We start from the raw sequence: 22,743 nt of genomic DNA on the forward strand, positions 1-22,743 counted from the left end.
GAATTCTTTCTCGGGCAAAGCCAAGAACCCTCTTGGCAATCGTCCTGAATCTTTCCCTCTCAGGGCCTTGGCTATTAGGCATCACAAACCCTAGGAGACAAATTCAGAATAGTTTCTGTTTCCTTCTGGTCTACTTCATCAAGTCCTACATTTCAGAGACTAAAGTACCACATGATCTTTCTGCAACAATAACCACTGAATAATAATCACTCTGTCCTCAAAGAGCCACTGAGAAAAGTAGGCTTTGAGGAAACTCAGAAATCATCAAAAGATGTAGGATGCTGCCCAAGAGGCCTCCATCCCAGAGCCCTTAGAATAATTTCTTGACATGATTTCTGTAAGTCACTCTTTATAGTCATTTTTATAAGCCCCTGCCTCAAGCACAGAGGAGTCATATAACTCAAGGTCTTCAAATTGAGAAACATTTGCCACTTGAGGTATATGAGAACTTTTCAGGGGACTGAGTTTCAGGAACTTGGTTTCCAAACCTCAAATTCCTGGAAATAATCTGCCTGATAATGACCCTGAGGTGAAGAGGTCAGTCTTGGTACCCCTTGCCCATCTCCAGTTTCATAATTGCCCTTCTCCCACAAAGGTGTATCCCTCACTCACCCCAAATCCCAGCATGGTGTGCTATCTTGAACTATAAAAACCTCTGGGCACTAAACCAAAGAATAATTCAGCAATGTACAGCTCCAAAGGAAAGAATTCCTTGAGAGTAAGGCCAGTGTGGGGGAGGAAAAATAATTTTCCCTCTACCCTTCTAGGTTCTTGGCTGAGACTCCCTGAAATAAAAGACAGATTAACAGGAGAAAAATAAACAAAAGTTTAATAACATGCATACCTCCTGTATACATGGGAGAGCCCAAGATAAATGAGTAACTCTCCAAAATGGTCCAAACCACCACCTTAAATATCATCTCCAGCTAAAGACAAAAGAAGATGCTGGGGGAGGGCAGTTATGGAAGGCTATCAGGCCAAGCACAGGAAACAAAGGCATGGTTGTTATGCAGGTTTGCCCTTGCCTTCTCCACTGATTAGAGTTTCTAGAGATTTATAGTCATCCTTTTCAGTGAGTGAGAGAGAGAGAGAGAAACAGATGCTCCTACAAACGGATATTTCCCTTATAAATGTAAATGTCTCTTACGAAAGAGTAATTTCTAGTCGGGTTTTTGGAGCTTCTCCTGTGTCTGCTGTCCCTCAAAAAATAACCAGCTCAAGATAATCTTTATGCCAAAGAGACATATTTTTGGGTGACATATTCTGCTCCCCTTCACCAGCTTCTCAGATTGCTTAGGAGTATAGAAGAAGGTTTTATTTCAAACTCCACAAAGGAAGAGGCCCCTAAGCAAGCTAATTCAAAGGTTCTCTCTTGGTAGAGATGTCAGTGGTACAATACAGAAACTACTAGTTAAAGAGCATCAGCAGTCAGCTAGTGGGTAACCATAACATTCCATCACGAGATTGCTCAAGGATTTTGTCAGGATTGTTAATTACCTCCCAGAAGAGACTGCAAATTACATCAGACATAAAAGTTCTATCCCAGACTAGACTTAGGACGATTTTCTCTCTCAAGACCTAAAAAAATTGATAGGAATTGCAACTTATTTTATCCAGGTGACAAACTGCTTCATCTAAGCATTAGAATGAGATAATATTTCGTGTTTATTTGAATTGAAAAATGAAGTGAGATTTTCTTGGAAGATTTCCATTCCCCTCCACCTAATTAGCTCCTATTCCTCCTCAGCTCTCAGCTTAAACTGTCACTTCCTCAGGGAAGCCCTCCCAGAACACCCACCCACCCACCTCCTATTACACATTCCTTTAACACCTCCTGACTTGCACTCTGCCCAGTTGTGATTTGCTGTTGGTGGAATTCTTTAAGCTCTGTCTCCTCTAGTAGAGCACAAGCTCCACAAAGGCAAGAATCATGTCAGTTACAGGTCCACCATTGTTTGGTGAGCAGGAAGAGGGCTAACATTTTGCACAACTCTTTTTTTTTTTTTAAAGATTTTATTTATTTATTTGAGAGAGAGAGAATGAAAGAGAGAGAACACCTGAGAGGGGATAGGGTCAGAGGACGAAGCAGACTCCCTGCCGAGCAGGAAGCCCGATGCGGGACTCGATCCAGGGACTCCAGGATCATGACCTGAGCCGAAGGCAGTCGCTTAACCAACTGAGCCACCCAGGCGCCCCGTTGCACAATTCTTTAAAAGTTAGTTTGATTTGTCTAGTTTGACAGTGAGGATTGGCTTGGCCATTAGATTAGCAGGGAATCTCCTTCCATCAATTGGATGAGCTAAATGAGCTGTGCCAAGATTCTGAAAAATAGATTTAAGGGAGGTGCATAATATATAGTATATCAGAAATCACATTCTTTGCAATTACTTAACCTATGTTTTTACAAAGATGTTAATTTGAAATATGCATGAGAAAATTTAAAAATTAAAATTTTAAAAGACAGAATATGTGAGGGGTACATAGTTGTTCAAAATTCCTTTAGGGCATATGCGAACAGAAATGCTTGAACAAAATTGAAATAGTACAATCACTGCATTAATGCAGGACTCCCATCTCTACTGTTCCTGGGTGGGGGTCAGTCGGCATCTACTTGAACACATTTGGTGATAGGGAGATTACCTACATGGTAGCTCAAAGGATTGCTGGAAAGCTCCATTTGTGAAAAACTTCAGCTAGCCTGGAGTTGAAAGCTGCCTCTTTGTTATTTGCATTCACCCAATGGTGGCCTTAATTCTGCCCACTGGACCTAGAATAGCACCTCATCCACTGAGCAGGCTTTTGATGATTCCAAGACAGATGCATCAGATATCTAATCCTTCAATCATTCTTTATTAAATATAATTTCTAGGCAGGGCACCATCCTTCTTTGAAGATCTCGGTTTCCCTTTGCCTAATTAACTCCTACTCTTCTCAGCAGTTAGCTTAAACGTCACTTCCAGCACCTCCAAGCAATGTGTCCATTTTCCACACAGGGAAAGCGAGAAGGCAGAGGGTAAAATACCCAGCCTGTCCTCATTTAGCTTGCCCCCCCTCTTTTTTTAATTCTGAAGAAAAGCTTCTTCATGTATATCCACCTACACTTCATTTACTGGGATATGGTCACATGGTAACCTTTAGCTGCAAAGAAGGCTGGAAATTCTAATATTTTGCTTTCCAGTTACTCTTGTAGAGAAAGTCATGGCTGTAAGATAAGCCAAGTGATAAAGCATATATTGCAAGAATTACAAGCTATAATTTTTAAAATGCTTTGGAGGACTGCAAGGCAAACTAAATAATCAGCTAACAAAATAGTTACTTACACAAACTTTTGCCACCGGGTAAAGCTGTGCAACTTTCTAACTGGGTTTAAAGCAAAAATATAAACAGGTCACCAAAAAATGCAAATTCTCAAAAAATAAAGAGCAGGCCGTATGGCCTGACACTGCTCTGTTCTTAAACTTCTCCAGTGACTTCTCCTTCAACTTCCAACTCCATCCACCTTATCCCCAAATACTAACGGTTGTGACTTGTGTGTTATCCAATCAGCATGAAAGTCAGAAATTCTTAAAATACATTTTAAATTGTGGATCACACCAATAGATGACTTGGTCTATAAAGCAATGTGATTTTTTTTAAAGGCAACTTAATTTTAGAAACACACACAAATGTTCAGTTGATTATGCTGAAGACCATTTTCTTCTGGTGCGTCAGCATGATTTCTTCATCAAATTAGGTACTTTGTCTGCTTTGTGAAACACTGGCAGTTTCATTTCCTGCTAAGGAAACAGTATCTTCAGAACTCAGATAAATCTTTGCCTTTCCAATTTGAGTACTGAAAATAAACAAAGAAAAAATTTAAACACATTTATGTATATTTGGGAATAGTATAGCAAGTCTGTTTTTAGAATCATTTAAAGGTTTAGAAAGGGATTATTGTGATTGAAAAAAATCACCTTTTAATGTGACTATTTACATATGGAAGATCTATTTTTGAAGCTGTTCTGCCCGATGCTGCTGGATTTGTTCCTAACTTCTTTCTTTTTGTAAAATAGTTAAAAACACATCATCATCACAATCTACACACATCCACCTAGACTCTTAGAGTGAAGTCTGGGGTGGGTCCGGGGACCCAATCCTCCCCAGTATATGTTGCATACAACATCCTAAAAGCTTTTAGGAAGTTTTTTCATTATTAGTGTTTTGTTTTAGAAAGAGTCCAAAAGAGGACATGGTGAAAATCTAAAGGCTAAGTAAGACAAGGAGGAAGAGAAAACATTTAAAAATAGAATCACATGGTTTGCAAGCTGGTTTGAAAGAGCAAGGAAAAGGGGGACTTGGGAGAAATCGTAGAGAAAATGTGCTGAATGCCAGGGAAGAGAGGTGAGCAATGTAGTGAATGTTTTCTCAAATGTCTGTATAGGGCTCAGTATGACAATGACTTTAATGTGGCATCCAATAGATAGTGGAGGGGGACTACATACAGGGTTGTTTGGTTTCTGGTGTTTATGAAACAGTCCAGATTTTTTGGTTTTCTGTCTGAAAGCAAAAAATCTGAATTCCAAATATCGTGGCCTGTGGTGGCTAGTCTTTGCCCAGCCCACTCTCCATTTTCCTTCTTTGGCTCCTTTGCAGAACTCCCCATCCCATCTCCTTGGCCCAGGTGTCCCAGTAAGGTTATCAGTCATGGTACCCTGCCCCTCCCTAGCCTCCTGCCAGGAATTGGCTCAGGGCTGGATAAACCCGGCTTCACAGCTCCCACTATTTCCAGATAGTTCTCAAGCTGGAGGCTGTAGCCGAGGGCTGTTAGCTGCCATCTTCCTTGCCTTGAGGGAGCACCTGCTGCAAATGCAACCGAGGGCTGTGGGAATCAGAGCCAATTACTGAGGTACTGGCCTAGCCTTTTGAGCTGTTCCTCCTTCTTAGAATCCCTCCTCATTCTCTGTCCTTGAACTCCCAGCTCAAGCTCTACCCCAGCCCATGGGAAAGAACCACAGCCCCTGCTTACAGACTGCCTCATATTATTGACTATATCACACAGGGGTGGCTCTTCTCCCCACCTAGGTAGGTCCTAAAAGGCTTGGTAGGGGGGCGCCTGGGTGGCTCGGTCGGTTAAGCATCTGCCTTCGGCTCAGGTCGTGATCCCAGGGTCCTGGGATTAAGTCCCACATCGGGCTCCTTGCTCGGTGGGGAGCCTGCTTCTCCCTCTCCCACTCCCCCTGCTTGTGTTCCCTCTCTCACTGTGTCTCTCTCTGTCAAATAAATAAATAAAATCTTTAAAACAAACAAACAAACAAAAAGTCTTGGTAGGGGCCATGTTACTGTTTTTTTCTGCCTCCTGTTGTGTACAGCACAAGCCTGGCATGTAGTAGAGTGACAGGTAAGACTTGTTCAATTCAATTCTTTTCTTGCGACAGAAAATATACTAAAACCAGAATGTTTTTCTAATACGTAATCACATTAAGTGGCTGCTTAAGAAACATTTACTGTGCATAACTTGTATTATCTCATTTAATCTGCACAACCAACCTGTGGGGTAGATGTTCAAGTTTATGACCTTGGAATTTTGAAGTTCTGTGTTATAAACTGCAATGAACACAAGTACCTCTGACTCCAAATTCTGTCTAAGAAAATGTACTCCCCGTAATGCCTCCTCGCCACCCCCTCCCACCAACCAACAAGCAAACTTGCACCACATTACTATCCCCGGCATCTCCGGGGTAAAGGACATCCCAAGGACAAGGCCTTACAAGCTAAATAAACTGGGACAAATCATCCATTTTGAGTTCTGTCAAACACATTTCCCAAGCAACAAAATATGTGATTCAGCATAGAAGAAAACTAACCATTCACTCAGATAACACATTTTTTGAGAAAGCTCCTGGCTAACCTTAATAACCCTGCCCCTGCAGGAGAGGCCTCCATTTGGGGAATGGAGGGAGGGAGGACAAGCCAGTTGTTGGACTGGGACCTTCCAGAACCACAGCTGTGACCCTTAACAAGATAGCTGACCTGGGCCTTTCATTTGCTTTGACTTCATTTGTGTGTTTAATCTCAAAGTTGCAAATAACAGGAAATGAACCACAGTTTAGCCAGTTAACATCAAAGGTAGGAGACCAGGAGGCCAACTGTGAAAAAGAATTAAAAGGGTAAAAAAATCCAGTGAGTCACACCCTTTCAATACTCCTGAGAACCACAAGAAGCAAAATGTGTGGGAACCTACAAGTGGACACCCCAAATAAGAACAGACCTGGTGCTCTTTGAAAAATGTAAAGTTCCACACAAATGTGAGAAATAATACATAAGCCATAGTTTGGGCAAATACTCATCAGCTGGAAAAATGATTTTTAATGGTAATTAATTTGGGGACATACTGATTTGGAGTGCATACATTTCATCCATTTGTTATTGCTTGTAGAGAGAATAATCCTTGCGGGAACTTTCTTTTGAATTTCAGACAATAAATGTCACAGATTATGTGGCACTTTAACTTTGAAATAAAAGTTTGTATGTTGTTCTTTAATAAAAATGGCAAGCTTACAAGTTCTGCTGCTGGGGAGAAGGCAGTAGCAATCTGCTCTCTCTTTGTCACAGCGGTTCTCAGCCCTGGGGAGTTTTACAAAAATACCCATACCTGGTCGCCCTCCTCCCTGCGCCCCTCCCCGAGACTCTGATGTCACTAGTTTGAGTATCGGAATTTTTTAGATCGCCCCAGGTGGTTCAAGTGTGTGGATGAGGGCAAGAAGAACCACTGTCTTCAGGGCTACTTAGGAAGCAAAGCAGCTGCCCAGAGAAGGAAGGATATTTCTGGAAGTAGGTGGAATCCACAGTCTTGATTCCATACCCTTTAGCTTAGCACTCTCCACTCCAGGACATGTCCTCCGAGCGTTTCTACTACAAGCAATCTGGACTTCAAACAGCACCTTGTAACCTTCCTATTATTTCAGATGTCCAGGAGCAAAAGGGATAGAGGAAAACTTCCACGGCCGCCAGCGGTCGTGCTGGGTCTGCTCGACTCCACCACTTAGGCTGAGTTTGGACAAAGCAAAAATGTCCACAATGCGACTGTTTAAGAGATGGGACCCTCTCAGAGTGTGTATGTGTGTGTTTTAGCTGAAGTACAGCTGACATGCAATACTAGTTTCAGGTGCACAACACAGTGATTGCACAACTCTACAGATGATGAAATGCTCACCATAAATGTAATCACCAGGGGTGCCTGGGTGGCTCAGTTGTTAAGCGTCTGCCTTCGGCTCAGGTCATAATTCCAGGTCCTGGGATCGAGCCCTGCATCGGGCTCCCTGCTCGGCGGGAAGCCTGCTTCTCCCTCTCCCACTCCCCCTGCTTGTGTTCCTGCTCCCTATCGCTCTCTCTTTCAAATAAATAAATAAAAAATCTTTAAAAAAAATAATAAATGTAATCACTATCTGTCACCCTACAAAGTTATTACACTATTATCGACTATATTTCCTTGCTGTATTTTCCATCCTCGTGACTTCTTTTTTTAAAAAAGATTTTTATTTATTTATTTGAGAGAGAGCCAGGCCCCCAAGATCATGACCTTGAGCCAAAGGCAGATGCTTAACCAACTGAGCCAGCCAGGAACCTCGACTTATTTTGTAACTACAAGTTTTTAACTCTTAATCCCCCTCACCTATGTGTGTGTGTGTGTTTTAACAACAATCAGAGTAACTTGGCACAAAGGCGTAGCACAGGAGGGCTTAACAAATTTATGGCTAGCACCTCTGACTAAAAGTGCACATGACCTTAGCCATAAAAATATTTATGTAATGGAGAACTAGGAGAGAAAAAAGTGATCTCTAACTCTTATGTCTGACAATTCATCCGAGTAAAGGAGAACGAGGTTTAATGAGAAAGGACCAAAAATAGTATAAAGAAGTGAAAATCGGATTGAAAACAAAGACAAATTTTCAAGAGTCTGCTTTCAAAACAAAAGGTTCTTTGCTGTAACTTCATTTTGATAATTTCGATTTGATTTAAATTTGGCTCCCCTCTTTTTTTCTCAAGTGTCTGCCAAAAACATTGGTGTTTCCCTGATGTACACCTCGGAATCTGCAAAGGGATGAAGATATCTGTATCTCTGGGTTAAACCCTGAGAGAGGAAAACAATATGGAGGTTTCTCAAAAAATTAAAAATAGAACTACCACATGATCCAGCGATCCTGTTTCTGGGTATTTATCCAAAAGAACTCAAAGCAGGATCTTGAGGAGGTATCTGCACCCCCATGTTCACTGCAGCATGATTCACAGTAACCAAGACAGGGAAGCAACCCAAGTGTCCAGTGATGGATGAATGGACAACAAACTGCAGCAGATACACAGAATGGAATATTATTCAGCCTTAAAAATGAAGGACAGCCTGGGGCACCTGGCTGGCTCAGTTGGTAGAGCATGTGACTCTTTTTTTTTTTTTTTAAATTTATTTATTTGACAGAGAGAGACACAGCAAGAGAGGGAACACAAGCAGAGGGAGTGGGAGAGGGAGAAGCAGGCTCCCCACGGAGCAGGGAGCCCAATGCGGGGCTCGATCCCGGGACTCTGGGATCATGACCTGAGCCGAAGGCAGACGCATAATGACTGAGCCACCCAGGTGCCCCGAGCATGTGACTCTTGATCTCAGGATTGTGAGTTCAAGCCCCCCATAGGGCGTGGAGTCTACTTAAAAAAAATAAAAAGGACATCTGTCACAAAAGACAAATACTGTATGATTTTATTTATGTGAGGTATCTAAAGTAGTCAAGTTCATAGAAACAGGGGCTGAGGGGAGGAGGGAATAGGGAGTTATCATTTATTGGGTTTCAGTTTCGGTTTCGCAAGATGAAAAGGTTCTGGAGCTCTTTTTCACAAGAGTGTGAATATATTTAACGCTACAAAAAAGATTAAGATGGTAAATTTATGTCATGTGTTTTTTACCACAAATTAAAAAATAAAACCACCTTGGTTTCAAGCATCAAAAACAGAATTTGGGCAACTTAAAGGAAGAAAATTTGGGAAGACTATTTGATCACTCTTGGAATCTCTGGGAAGCCCGAAGATCCACGGTTAGCCTGTAAGAACAAGAAAGGGTGGGAATCCGGAAATTCAGTGTTCCCTTTAAGTTGGAGAGTTTTCTGTGTTCCCTTGACCGGAAAGCATTCAATAATAAATCTCAGGTTTGTAAATATCATAAAAAAAACTAAAAACAAAAACACTAAAAACTACAAGAGGAAGACTGAGCTAAAGGAAGTCAAAGGGTTTGGGCAGCAGGTGCACTCCGTTCTAAATTAGGATGGGAACACTCATTCAGCAACAGCCTCGGAAACAATGGAAGGCAGGGGACTCAACAGTCCCGCTCAAAGATACTCCATTGTGATGTCAGCATTTTGATCTAAGTCTGAGTCTATTCTCCCTGTATTGAAAAAAAAAAGTCTCCCTTTGGTGGGAACTAACAACACGATCTGATTCATATTGAATTTTTCCCAAAAGTTACACAAAGGGAAGTAATAATGCTGACTGTGAGAACTGAAATGGAAATCGGATCTCAGCCCAACCAGAACGACCAATGGAGACAATAGACAATAACTGTGACTCTAATGAAATTCATTTCTCAGCTGAAGGCACTGGGCCCATGTTTCTCTTGCTCTATTCTTAGTACTAAATCTAACTATTTCCCTTTCAGGGAAACAGCTCTCTTCAGTTTGAAACAATAGATATTCACACTGCAGTCCAGATTTTCTGGGTTCTCAGTGTTGCCGAAAATGTCATGACCAGCTCGCTTCCCCCACAAGTTATGGCCAAGATTTCCCCATTGGCAGGGAGTCACGGCTGTTTTCAGAACATGCGTATGCAGAGCCAGGCTAAGCAGCCCAAATCTATCAGCAGGAGCAGTAGTGATAAAAGGAGGGAAGGCTCAAAAGCTGTGTCTTACTCACCATCTCCCGGGCTAGCCTTGCCATTTACTGGCATTCAGCAAATGTTATTGAATGAATAGGACAACTTTGGTATCTTTATACATAACACATCAAAAGGAGCTAAAAGTTTTGTTAAAGTGGTTCTCGCATTACAATCCCTTAATAAGTGCTAAAGGGACGTGTGGTTTGATAAACTGGAGTTCCTAATGACCATGATAGGCCTAACTGCCTACCAAATATCTATTCTCCAATTCGCTCTCAAATTTTAAAAAAATCCCAGTTTCTCAGTTGGCATATTATTTCCCAACTAAAAAACTACATTTGTCAGACTCCATTGCAGCAAGGTTAAGTTATAGTCAACAAGTAAGCTGAAGTAATGGGTACAAGTTCTGCGAAGTCTTGAAAGGAGGGTGGCATGTGCTCCTTCCTCTTATCTTCCATTCTGCAGCTTGGAACCATGATGTGATGGCTGGAGTTCCAGCAGCCATATTAGACTATAAGGATGATGATCATATCCTAGGGAGGTGGAAATCTTCAAGGTAGCCTGGGTCCCCTATGACCATGGAGCTGTCATAATAGCCCTCGATTGGTACCTTCTAAACTTTTATTTGAGAAATTTCTGTCTTTTTAGCCCTTAGTTATAGGGTCTCTATTACTCACAGCTGAACCCAATCCTAACTGACACAGCTGTTAGAAAACACAGAATTAGGGGAAAGGTCTCAGGAGTACACATCCCTTCTCCCCTTCCTCTCCTCAAGACATCAAACTGTCTAGGGAGGGTACGAGTCCTGTACCTCATAAAGGCATTCCAGCTTAGACTGTTTTTATGATATATTCCTATAAAACAGCAAAGGTGGTTTAACTTGACTGGCAATCTCCCAGCTCCTGACTTCTCTCCCCTGCTCCTAGAAGCCAGTGCAGTGCCATGCTACTTACCAAAGACTCCCTTTGGCCTTTCTGTCCCCCTCACTCCTGACCCTTTTTTTTTTAAATAAGATTTATTTATTTATTTTAGGGAGAGAGAGAGAGTGTGTAGGCAAGCAAGTAGAGGGAGGGGCAGAGGGAGAGGGAGGGAAATCCTCACGCAGACTCCCTGATGACTGTGAAATCCGACACAGGGCTCAATCCTAGGACCCTGAGATTATGACCTGGGCCAAAACCAAGAGCCGGATGCTTAACCAACTGAGCCACCCAGGTGCCCCAACTCCTGACCAAAGTTTTCTAAGCCCGTCTTCTTCATACAACAAAATTATCTAGTGCCCTTTTGCAATCTGATAAAACTGATTCACAGTAGGAGAATAAATGACCAGTGGTCTTAATCTGAGAAGAAGAGTAGGCGAGCACACATTCTACATGTGTATAATTCAGAATGCACTTGTGACAGGTGGCGGGAGAGTGAGCGTGGAACATAGTTGTAAACCAACTTGTGCAGGCCACGTGGGCAGTGAGGCACAGACCTGGGACATGAATCCGGGCCTTCTAGCTTCCGGTTCAGCGTTCTTTCCTTCGAGCCAAGGGGCCAGACACTTCAGAACTGGTGTTACCAAGTCCAGGGTCACCACAGGGAGCATGTGGGTGAGATGTGCACCGTATGAGCTCTGCCAAGTTGGAATCTGTTGACAGAGCTGAAGCTACAGAAAGCTGCAGGAGTGGGAAGCATGTGGGGAAGATCATGGGTTGAACTTTCAACCCAAAGGCTCTCAGTGGCACATGACAAGAAAGGGAAGTGGCTCACACTGTGTGTACTTCACTTCTTTTCCTGTGTAGTTCTTCCACAGAAGTCTTCTGAGGAAGAGATGAAATTGTCCAGAAAGCATCTCTATTGCTTCTTCCAGGGCTGAGTTTGTGTAATGGGTCCCATATCTTGTTGGGGATATTCAAAAGTAACAGGTTAGGGGCGCCTGGGTGGCTTAGTCGGTTAAGCGTCTGCCTTCGGTTCAGGTCATGATCCCAGGGTCCTGGGATCGAGCCCTGCATGGGGCTCCCTGCTCAGCAGGGAGCCTGCTTCTCCCTCTCCTTCCCACTCGTGCTCTCTCTCTCTCTCGTTATTTCTGTCTCTCGCTCTCAAATAAATAAAATCTTTTTTTAAAAAAAGTAACAGGTTATACAGAAATCTTTTTTTCCAATGTCGCAAAATTTACATAACATAAAATTTACCATTGTAACTATCTTCAAGCATAGTTAAGGGTCATTAAATACATTCACGTTGTTGTACAACTGTCTCCACCATCTATCCTCGGCTCTTTTCATCTTCCCAAACTGAAACTCTATCTCCATTAAACACTAACTTCCCATTCCCCTCCCCACTGGCCCTGGCAACCACCCCTCTACTTTCTGTCTCTATGAATTTGGCTACTCTGGATGTGTCATATGAGTGGAGTCACAAAGTCTTTGTCCCTTTGTGTCGGGTTCATTTTTTACTTAGCATAATGTCTTCAGGGTTCACCCATGTTGTAGCAGGTGTCAGAACTTGATCCCTTTTTAAGTCTGAATAATGTTCCCTTGTATGGATATACAGAGGAATTGCTTTTAAAGAAAATATACATACACACACACATAAACACAGCTACTGACTATGTCTGATATTATACAAGGGGTCTGGATTTTGAGTCTATGGTTCATTCAGTGAGTACATAAGGAGCTGTTAGCCTTCCTGCATATCTGGCACCAGTGAAGAGAGAGAATATGTGGACCTGTCCTCCAAGACAGCTCAGAATTGACCTGGGATGCAGACACAAGCAGCTTTAACGTAGTATGATGAATGTGTCAAACCAGGTGACACAGATGAATTCGCCCTAGGTGTCAGCATGATTACACTAAGGTTGACCTTCGACAAAGTCTTTAAAAGCAATGAAGACAGGGGGATCGGGGCTGGTGACCTCAACGGCAGGGCTCTCTTACAGGCCTGGGGTGGGTGTTCCAGCTGCGACGTTTGCATGATAAATAACGCAAAACTTGGAAGGCATTAAAAAAACCCATTTAGTACGCTCATGGATTCAGTGAGTTGTCGATTCCATCATGGCTCAGCAGAGACAGGTTGTCGTGTCAGTTGGAAGACCTGAAGGCTGGCTCTGTCACGCCTGACGGTGGATGCTGGCTGCCTGCCCAGATTGCAGCCGAAACTGTCAGTGGAACCCCTACCTGGGGCCTCTCCGTGAGACCTGTGCTTCCTCGCAGCATGGTGACTGCCTTCTGAGGGCGGGCAGAGCGAGGCAACCAGGTGGAAGGAAACCACATCACCTTTTATGACCTAACCTCAGAAGTCATGCAGCCTCACTTCTACTGCGTCCAATTAGATAGGAAGAAATCACAAAGGTCAGCCCATACTCCAAGGGAGGAGAATTACACTCCACCTTTTGCTGGGAGGGATGGCTAGGTTCTACAAGAACATGTGGAACCAGAAATATTGCTGTGGCCCTATTTGATCATCACAGGTTTGGCGGTACATGCCTGAGGCTGGAACCACCTTGGCGTGGGGACTCCCTTTGCGACAATGGCTGACTCCATGAGTATAAATCAGCTGCTATAGGAGTGTAAAGAGTGGCAACCTTGGGCCACCACTCCAGCCCCTGTAATGCCTAATTTCAGTAGTGACCAGGTGATAAGAACCACGCATCTATCTTTCATTTAGAACTGATTAACTCAGGCCTAGTAAAACCCTGGGGTTCAAACACCTGGGGTTCTTGAAAACAATCTGGTGAGGAGAGGGAGAGAGAGGGAGAACGAGCACACAGTACTGGATTGCCTACTAATTTGGATATGTAAGTGTGTGAGCAATTAACTTGATTACGGGGACGTGACACCTGTCCCTCCAAGCTGGGGAAGAGGCCATACCTCCTATAACTTTCATATGCTAATCTGTGGGCCCATCTGCCCCTCCACCAGACTGGAAGCTCTTTGGAGGAGAGGACTCTTCTTAATGGGTCTCCCCCAAAGACTCAACAAACTTGGCCTTTGGAATCACACCTTTTATTTAAATCTCAACTCTGCCACTTCTAGTTGTGTAGCCGTGTCATTTCAGTGTGCCAGACTTGAGTGTCCTCATCTCAGACTTATTAAAAAGATTAAGTAAGATTATTTTGCCCTGCACCTAGAAGGCACTCAATAAATGGGAGATCCTTTCTTTCCCACTAAAAATGGTGAATGGCCAGGTACACTCCCCTCCCCCTGCCTTTCTCCATTCAGCTTTTTAGTTTCCAGGAGTCCTTCCTCTCCAACTACTCCTCTAATAGTGAAGGTTCCAGGGACTTTCCCTGAGTCCTGCAGGTCTGCTTTCCCCAGGGGCCACCCCCCAAGGAGTTTCACTCCTTCCCTGTTCCCACCAGAGTAGGAGGAGGAGTTGGGGAGGCTGGAAGGGGTCAGAGGCTTCAGGACAAAGAGAGAAAGAGGAGTTGGCATATGCCCTAGGGGACAGGGAGGAGGTCAGGTTACTAGAGCAAATTAAATCCTTTTCATTCTTTGATGAAACAAATACTGAGTTCATCTCACTAGGACCCAAACATTCTATGAGAAGCTGGGGATGTGGCAGTGAGGGAAGAGGTCTCTCATCTTTGCAGACTTCGGGATTTTATATTAGTCATTAGTATATTGTACATGGAGAGGGGGGTAAGACTGTGCAGACAAAAGACAGACAAACAAAATATAATATAGTGATAGTGTAACAACAACAACAAAAAAACTATGCTGACTGATCAGAACCCATCCAAGCAAAGATCAACTGAGGTCAAGATCTGGGTGAGAAGGAGCTAGCTCTGCAAAGGTCCAGGGCACCAGGGCAGGGTTGCTCACCTCCAGCACTACCGGATCATTTTCTGCTGGGGGGGCTGTTCTGTTCTTTGGAGAAAGTTTAGCAGCATCCCTGGCCTCCCCCCAGACGAGGCCACTAGCACCCACCCTCCCAAGTTGAGACAACCAAACATGCCTCCAGACATTGCCACGGGTTGCCTGGGGGCAGAACCGCCTGGTTAAAAACCCCGGGGCTAAGGCATGGGCATTCCTGGCCCAAGGAGCAAGGCCCCCAGGCTGCCTGACTTCACCAGTTCCAGCCGCCCCTCCCCTGGGGGAATCTGTCAACTGTCACGACTGGCAGATCTTAGAAAACAAAGGGGTAAACCAGGAAGTGAGAATACTTTCTGGTTCAACACTGCAGCTGTTGCCTGTTCGGCTTCCCCACTGCAACAGGCCAGTCTCAGAAGGCAGCCGGGTGGGCACCGGCACTCTGTGGCTCTGCGTCACTTCCCGGAAGGTGAGCGGCTCCCCCCTGCTGCCCCCCCCAAACTCAGAGAAGAGCCAGGCAGCCACATGCCCATCATTCAAGACCAGATCTTACCATCTTAACCATTTCCAACTGTGCAGTTCGGTGATGCTAAATGTTTACACTGTAGGCAATCTCCAGAACTTTTTCATTTTGCAAATCTGAAACTGTAGCCACTGACCAGGAACTCCGCCTTTGCCCCTCCCCTCAGCTCCTGGCAACCATCATTCTATTTCTATGAATTTGACTACTTTAGACAAGGTCCTAGTGGAAGGCACACAGCATTTGTCCTTTTGTGACTGCCTTACTTTACTAAGCCTAATATGTCCTCGAGGTTCATCCACGATGCAGCATGTGACAGGATTTTCTAACTTAAAAAAAAAAATGGTTGGGGCACCTGGGTGGCTCAGTCGTTAAGCGTCTGCCTTCAGCTCAGGTCATGATCCCAGGGTCCTGGGATCGAGCCCCGCATCGGGCTCCCTGCTCGATGGGAAGCCTGCTTCTCCCTCTCCCACTCCTCCTCTGCTTGTGTTCTCTCTCTCGCTGTCTCTCTGTCAAATAAATAAATAAATAAATAATCTTAAAAAAAAAATTTAAAAAAATGGTTTGTGGGGCGCCTGGATGGCTCAGTTGTTAAGCATCTGCCTTTGGCTCTGGTCATGGTCCCAGGGTGCTGGGATCGAGCCCCACATCGGGCTCCCTGCTCTGTGAGAAGCCTGCTTCTCCCTCTCCCACTCCCCCTGCTTGTGTTCCCTCTCTCGCTGTGTCTCTCTCTGCCCAAAAAAAAAAAAAAGTCTATAATCAGCTGACTTTAATGTAAATGGGCTTGATCCAATCAGTTGAAAGGCCTAACAGCAGAAGTGAGCTTTCTCCTAAGAAGAAATTCCACTTGCAGACTGTGGCTCCAGCTCACCCCGAGAATTCTAGCGTGCCCTTCCTGATGACTTGCCTTATGGACTTCGGACTTGCCAAGCTAACCCCAGCAATCACCTAAGCCAGTTCCTTGCAATAAACTTCTCAACATATGTCTCCTCCTTGTTCTGTTTCTCTAATTGAATCCTGATTGATACACTCCACTCCCACCCTCCAGAGTGCTACACGACCACTAATCTACTTTCTCTATGGATTTACCTATTCTAGACATTTCAAATGCATGGAATCATCCAATATGTGGTCTGACCATATAGTATGTGATTGGCTTCTTAGCATAATGTTTTCAAATGTCATCAATGTGGCATACACCAGTACTTCATTCCTTTTTATGGCTGAGTAATATTCCACGTAAGAAAATGCGTTTTGTTTATCCATTCGTCTGTTGATAAGACATTTAGTTGTTTCTACTGTTCGGCTGATATAAATAATGATGCTGTGAACATCTGTGGACAAGTTTTTATGTGCACCATGTTTTCATTTCTCTTGGGTATCTACCGAAGAGTGAAATTTGATTCACATGAGAACTCAATGCTTAACATTGTGAAGAACTGCTGGACCACTGTACCATTTCCTCCACATCCTCATCTACACTTGATACTGCCTTTCTTTCTTATTAATAACAGCCATGCTAGTAGATGTGAAGTGCTATCTTATCGTGGTTCTCATTTGTACTGCTGTAACACTAATGATGTGAAAATCTTCTCATTTGTTTATTGGCCACTTGTGTATCTTCTTTGGGAAAATGTCTGTTCCTCTACCCAGTTTTAATTGGGTTGTCTTTTTATTGTTGAGTTGTAAAAGATCTTTATATATCTGGATACAGTCTCTTATCAGATATATGACTTGCAAGTATTTCCTGAACTCAATGGGTTATCTCTTAATTTTCTTGATCCTACTGTTTATATATAGCACACAAGTTTTTAAATTTTGAAGTAGCCCAAATTATCTGTTCTGCTCCTTTGTGCTTTTGGTGTTGTAACTAAGAAACCATTGCCAAATGCAAGGTCACGGTTGACTCTTTTACCAAAATTTATTCCTATGTCGTCTTCTAAGAGTTCTAGTTTTAGCTCTTACATTTAGGTCTATGATCCCACACAGTTTCCTAAAAGTCTTACCTATTTGGTAGTGCTTTCCCAGAAAATATTTACGGCACCATCAAAAAACAATTAAACTGTTGTTTTTAAAACAAAATGTGCAATGTGTGCTCTTTAGCATTCTAATCTAGGCTGAGAACAATATTTGAAATGAGCCAGTACTCTCTCTGTAGGACAAATAAATGCTTTCATAAGTACGTCACTTTTGAATGGAGTGCAGTTTATGACCTATTTACTTATGAACCAGCCCAAACAGCTTGCCTCCATAGCGTGAGGGAAGGAAGAAAGACTCTATTGTGAGAATCAGAAAAAATCTAATCACTAATTTGGTCTAAACAAGGGACCTTAGAACTTTCTGTGGCTTTCAAAAACTACTTTCTCTTTGCTTGAGAAAGATGAATAAAAACTGCTTTTTAATGTCTTGTGACCTGGAAATATTTAATGTAAATATAACAGTCCTTTTATATTTTTCCTCTAAAGCTGAGGGGAAGAGAACATAACATAAATGAAACAAATACCATCTCAACATGCTGTTTCAGGGGGGGTCCCCAAGATTACCCACACATGTGGCAATTCACTAAGATGATTCACAGGACTCGGCAAACATTTGTCCTTAGGCTTAGATTTATTACAGCAAAGGGTACACAACAAGACCACCAGGGGAAAAAGACACAGGCAGAGTCTGAGGAAATCCACGCACAGGCTTCCTTCATAGGCTCCCTCCTTCCCCGCCTGTGAGGGGATACACTGAACGTGTTCCTTTCCCTGGCAGAAAAAATGCAGCTACACCTGTATAATGCTTCTACCTGGGGAAGTCATTAGAGACTGAGCACCCAAGATTTTTATTGGGGGCTGGTCACATAAGCAGCCCGGGCCTAGCAACTACCCAAATCCCCAATTCCCAGAAGGAAATCAGGTGTTTGCCATAAATCACATCATTTGCACAAACAATATACGTGTAGGGTCTGGTGCCCCAGCTTTTATCAGCTTGGGGAACTTTTGAGAAGCTGAGTTTCCTAAGGGCCAACCATGCAAGCAGGCCTTTCTAAAAGACGGCGGTCTTGCACCTGCTATGTTTTTTTTTTTTTTAAAGATTTTATTTATTTATTCATGAGAGACAGAGAGAGAAAGGCAGAGGGAGAAGCAGGCTCCCAAGGAGCAGAGAGCCCGATGCGGGACTCGATCCCAGGACCCTGGGATCATGACCTGAGCCAAAGGCAGACGCCCAACCATCTGAGCCACCCAGGCGCCCTTGCACCTGCTATGTTAACTCTCTTCTGCACAGAGGCCTTAGCACTCATTCAAGCTCTAATTTACAGTTTACTTAGGGAAACATTCAAATTTGGTGTCTAGGAATATTTCAAATTTGTCATCATTAGAGTGAGCTGAAGTTTATCCCATCCATGAATTTTTAAAGTCAGTATATTACTATAGTAAATACTGTATAAGCTACTAAGAGATTTTTAAAGGTCTGTGGCATACCTTATTATGCAAATGGGTATTAATTTTAAATAAAATATATCTATTCATTAAAGCAGGACCTGCAGGATTTCATCTGGTACTACTCTTTTTTTTTTAAGATTTAATTTATTTATCTGACAGAGAGAGAGAGAGACAGCACAAGCAGGGGAAGTGGCAGGCAGAGGGAGAGGGAGAAGCAGGCTCCCCGCCTAGCAAGGAGCCTGATGTGGTGGGGCTCGATCCCAGGACCCCAGGATCATGACCTGAGCCAAAGGCAGTCGCTTAACCGACTGAGCCACCCAGATGCCCCTCATCTGGTACTACTCTTAGGTTGGTATTTAAATTCCCTTTTGTACTTGAAAGGAATAAAATATTAAATCTTGTCTATCCATAATAACATTAAGAATGAGCTAGAGGAATACATCAAGGGTGCCCCAAAAGCCCAACCCTAAAGTAACTTTTGCCAGACTTGCTGGGGACAGAAGGTGTTCCAAAAGGAAAACAATAATCACATAAAGAGAGCATAGGTTAGGTCCCAACAGACTAAAAGTAAAAACATCCATCCAAAACCAATGTCCTGTTGTACAAGACTTGTTTCCTCTGATTACTCTTCTTCCTGCTCTAAAAAAGCTAGGGTACACGAAAAATGTAAAACCACTCCTTAGGTACATTATGTTCACGTTTTAGACAAATATCCTTGGGTGCTTTTTTGCATAAGACCAATACACAGAATTACTATCTATCAGCTAGTTGATCTGCACGTTATGATGATGCTGCCTGTGATTACTGTTTTGTGTACTTGCTTTGTCTTCGCATCTGAATGTAACCTTATTTCTCCTCCCTGTACAACATAAGAGAATATCTAGACCACGCACTCAAGGGGTGCTTCATCAATCCGAGGGGGAAAAGTTACAGAGATCGAAGGCCTTTAGAGAGTACTGAGCTCAACCTCCTCTATGTTTAGATTCGGAAGTCAGAAACAGAGGGACACACACTCTCAGAATGGTGGCCATCAAACAAATCCAGTGCTTATGGGTAGCCTCAAGGGCTCAAATAAAACCAAATCATAATGCAGTTTTGAACTTTAAAGAACACACTCAGCACACATTTTGCCACGTATAAGTCAGCGCATGAGGTCAGCACCGTGGAACCACTAAGGAAAAAGATACTTGGCGTGGTCTCAGGGATAGTCTACTAGAGATCAGGAGCGAACTCACGAGGGTAGAGCACACATGAGGACATAGAAAATCTACAAAGGGATCCGCGCGTTCAGAGAGAGAAGGTTTTCACATCTGGAAATGTAGTTCTTTAGAAATGTTAAGAGTGATGGTGAATTCAAAAGGAGTACAAACAAGTTAAAAAGGTTTTGTAAAGGGGCAAGCTTTTCCTAAATCTCACAGCCTGCCTAGAAATGAGGAATAAGAACAGAAGGCGACCCAAGGGGAAACAACAATTGCACAAAGAAATCTATTAGTAGTAGGTTAAGCATCTTTAGATCAGTGGGGCCCATAAAGAGCGAGGAACACAAAGTGAGGAGCAGAAAACAATGTCATGTTTGCCTGACAGGACCGAGAGGAGATGCAGAAAGGAGGACATATCCTCCTCACCAGCCTCACCAGCAGGAGGCAAGTGGGGAACGCGAAGCAGGGAAGGCCGTGGGAGCACTATGGCCACGACCACGTCTAAAGAGCCTCGGTGAGTCTAACACTACATGAAGCAGTCTGTTTTTCTTCATGGAAGCAACATGACTTTGGATCCCGGGGGCCATGCCCCCAGACGAATCACAGCTTCCCTCTTGAGTAATGCATTCCTGGAGAAGGAGTCAGAAACGAAATCAGAGAGATACGACCGACAAAATGCCGTAGATAAAAGTCACACCACAACTTTCTAAAACTTGGAAAAATGGAGAGAAATGTATCATACTGCATTCAGGACAGGAAGGGCCCCGTTGAACACAGGGAACCAAAGTTTACAAAGTAAATAGGAGACTTTTAATGTTAACTTCCTTGCTTTTCTTAGAATTCTTTTAAATGTTTTTGCTACTTTTATTTGTGTCAATGTTATAGGGGTGCAGGGTTTCAAGAGTCAAACAGTTCCACTAAGTGTGTTGCAAACACCAGGGGTCCACTGTCTCCCTCTCCCCATCCTTCCCTTGCGTGCTAATGACAACTTAAAAATCCCTCTCTTCTTAAGGAAAAACAAAATTCCCTCTCTTACGGTCTTCCTGGGGTCTCGGGACAAAGTCATATGTGCATTCAGACACTCTTTAGCTGAGGGCCATTTTCTCCCAGTTTAGAAGATATGGAAGATAAACCACGGATGCCTGAGTGGCTCAGTCAGTTAAGCATCTGCCTTCGGCTCAGATCATGATCCCAGGCTCCTGGGATCAAGCCTCAGGTCACACTTCCTGCTCAGTGGGGAGCTTGCTTCTCCCTCTCCCTCTGCCTCTCCCCCAGCTTGTGCTCTCTCTCAAATAAATAAAATCCTAAAAAAAAAAAAAAAAAGATAAATCAGATAGCTGATGTTTAAACGCTAGTATTTTCCCTGTAGTGAACAAAGCATTTAAAATCATGCCTCCAGCCACACTCAAATTTGGAGTCACTAACAAAATCTGAGTATTGCGTCATCTAAGCACTGGAAGGACTTGTTATAACTTCACTTTTGAGTGTGGGGAGCAGTGTCTGAATCCTGTAGTTTTCTCCATCTTTGCCTTTACTTTTGTGTCCACCAGATGGGCCAACGCTGAGTGGAGCGTCCCAAGGTGTACCTGAGAAGAGAGACTTTATGGACTGACGACTCTTGCAGCTACTGAGTCTGAAGACTATTTCACAGGTTGGGGGAGGACAGGGAGAAGAGCCACTTCCTACGCTATTCTTCTGCCTCCCAGAGTCACAGCTGAAATGCAACAACAAAGCTTTAGAATTGATTAAGAAGACAAAGGCCCTTAAATGTGAAATACAGGTCACTCACTGAGCTTTGCTAAGTGAACAAAATGTGAAACAGTGAAACACTGGCTTATGAAAACAAACTTTTGTTCTGTCCAGAAATTTCTTTGGCTATCATTTCCTAAGTATAAATAAGCCTGAACTTTGGTCATGTCTAGAGTCTGACCTAATTGTACCTTTAGAACTATGTGCTAGCTAACTGCGGACCTGAAATGTGAACCTATCAAAAGGGAAACAAAACATCAGACAGGGAGGTGTACAGGGTGAAAACCAAAACCGCAAGCAACTTTCTTTCAGCTGGTGGTGAATGAAACCATTTCTTTTATCATTTTTTTCCTGTCATGATAGGTATACTCTTTAATTTCCATCTCCCCTTTCACTCATTCCCCCACCCTCCCCTCTGGTAACCATCAGTTTGTTCTCTATAGTCAAGACCGTTCCCTGGTTTGTCTTTTTTCTTTGTTTCTTAAATTCCACATATGAGTGAGATCCTATGGTATTTGTCTTTCTCTGAATGACTTATTTTGCTTAGCGTAATACTCTCTAGCTCCATCCATGTCGTTGCAAATGGCAAGATTTCATTCTTTTTTTATGGCTGAATAATATTCCATTTTATTAAGACTCCATCAATTGATGGGACACTTCTGCTGCTTCCATAGTTGGGCTATTGTAAATAATGCTGCTCTAAACATAGGGGTGCATGTATACCACTGAATTAGTGTTTTTGCATTTTTGAGGTAAATACCCAGGAGTGTAATTACTGGATCATGGGTAGTTCTATTTTAATTTTTTTGAGGAACCTCCATACTGTTTTCCACAGGGGCTGCACCAGTTTGCATTGGTGCATGAGGTTTTCTTTTTCTCCACATCCTTGCCAACACTTGTTTCTTGTGTTTTTGATTTTAGCCATTCTGACAGATGTGACCTGAAATCTCACTGTGGTTTTGATTTGCATTCCCCTGATAACGAGTGATGATGAACTTCTCTTTATGTGTCTATTGGCCATGTGGATGCCTTCTTTGGAAAAATGTATGTTCGTGTCTTCCGTCCATTTTTTGATTGGATTATTTGTTTTTGGGGTGTTGAGCTATATCAGTTCTTTATATATTTTGGACACTAACCCTTTACCAAATATGTCATTTGCAAAT

The 22,743-nt window shown here is 43.1% G+C and overlaps 1 protein-coding gene across 8 annotated transcripts in view; it reads right to left on the reverse strand.

Annotated features, from left to right (window-relative positions):
• Nucleotides 1-2,033: 2,033 nt before the first annotated feature.
• The window catches only part of APOO (apolipoprotein O), an 86,919-nt gene continuing 66,209 nt past the window's right edge, over nucleotides 2,034-22,743 (reverse strand). For 6 of the 8 annotated variants that reach the window (XM_064573879.1, XM_064573874.1, XM_064573883.1 and 3 more), the window contains one exon: nucleotides 2,034-3,832. In XM_064573879.1, the coding sequence (XP_064429949.1) occupies nucleotides 3,794-3,832 (39 nt within the window). In that variant the 3' untranslated portion in view covers nucleotides 2,034-3,793. The remainder of the gene's footprint in view (nucleotides 3,833-22,743) is intronic. The other 2 variants (XM_064573884.1, XM_064573878.1) reach the window with 1 other exon arrangement.

Source organism: Mirounga angustirostris, unplaced genomic scaffold (assembly GCF_029215605.1).
Source record: "Mirounga angustirostris isolate CCGP_5_RB_7025 unplaced genomic scaffold, mMirAng1.0.hap1 SCAF_11, whole genome shotgun sequence".
NCBI lineage: Eukaryota > Metazoa > Chordata > Mammalia > Carnivora > Phocidae > Mirounga > Mirounga angustirostris.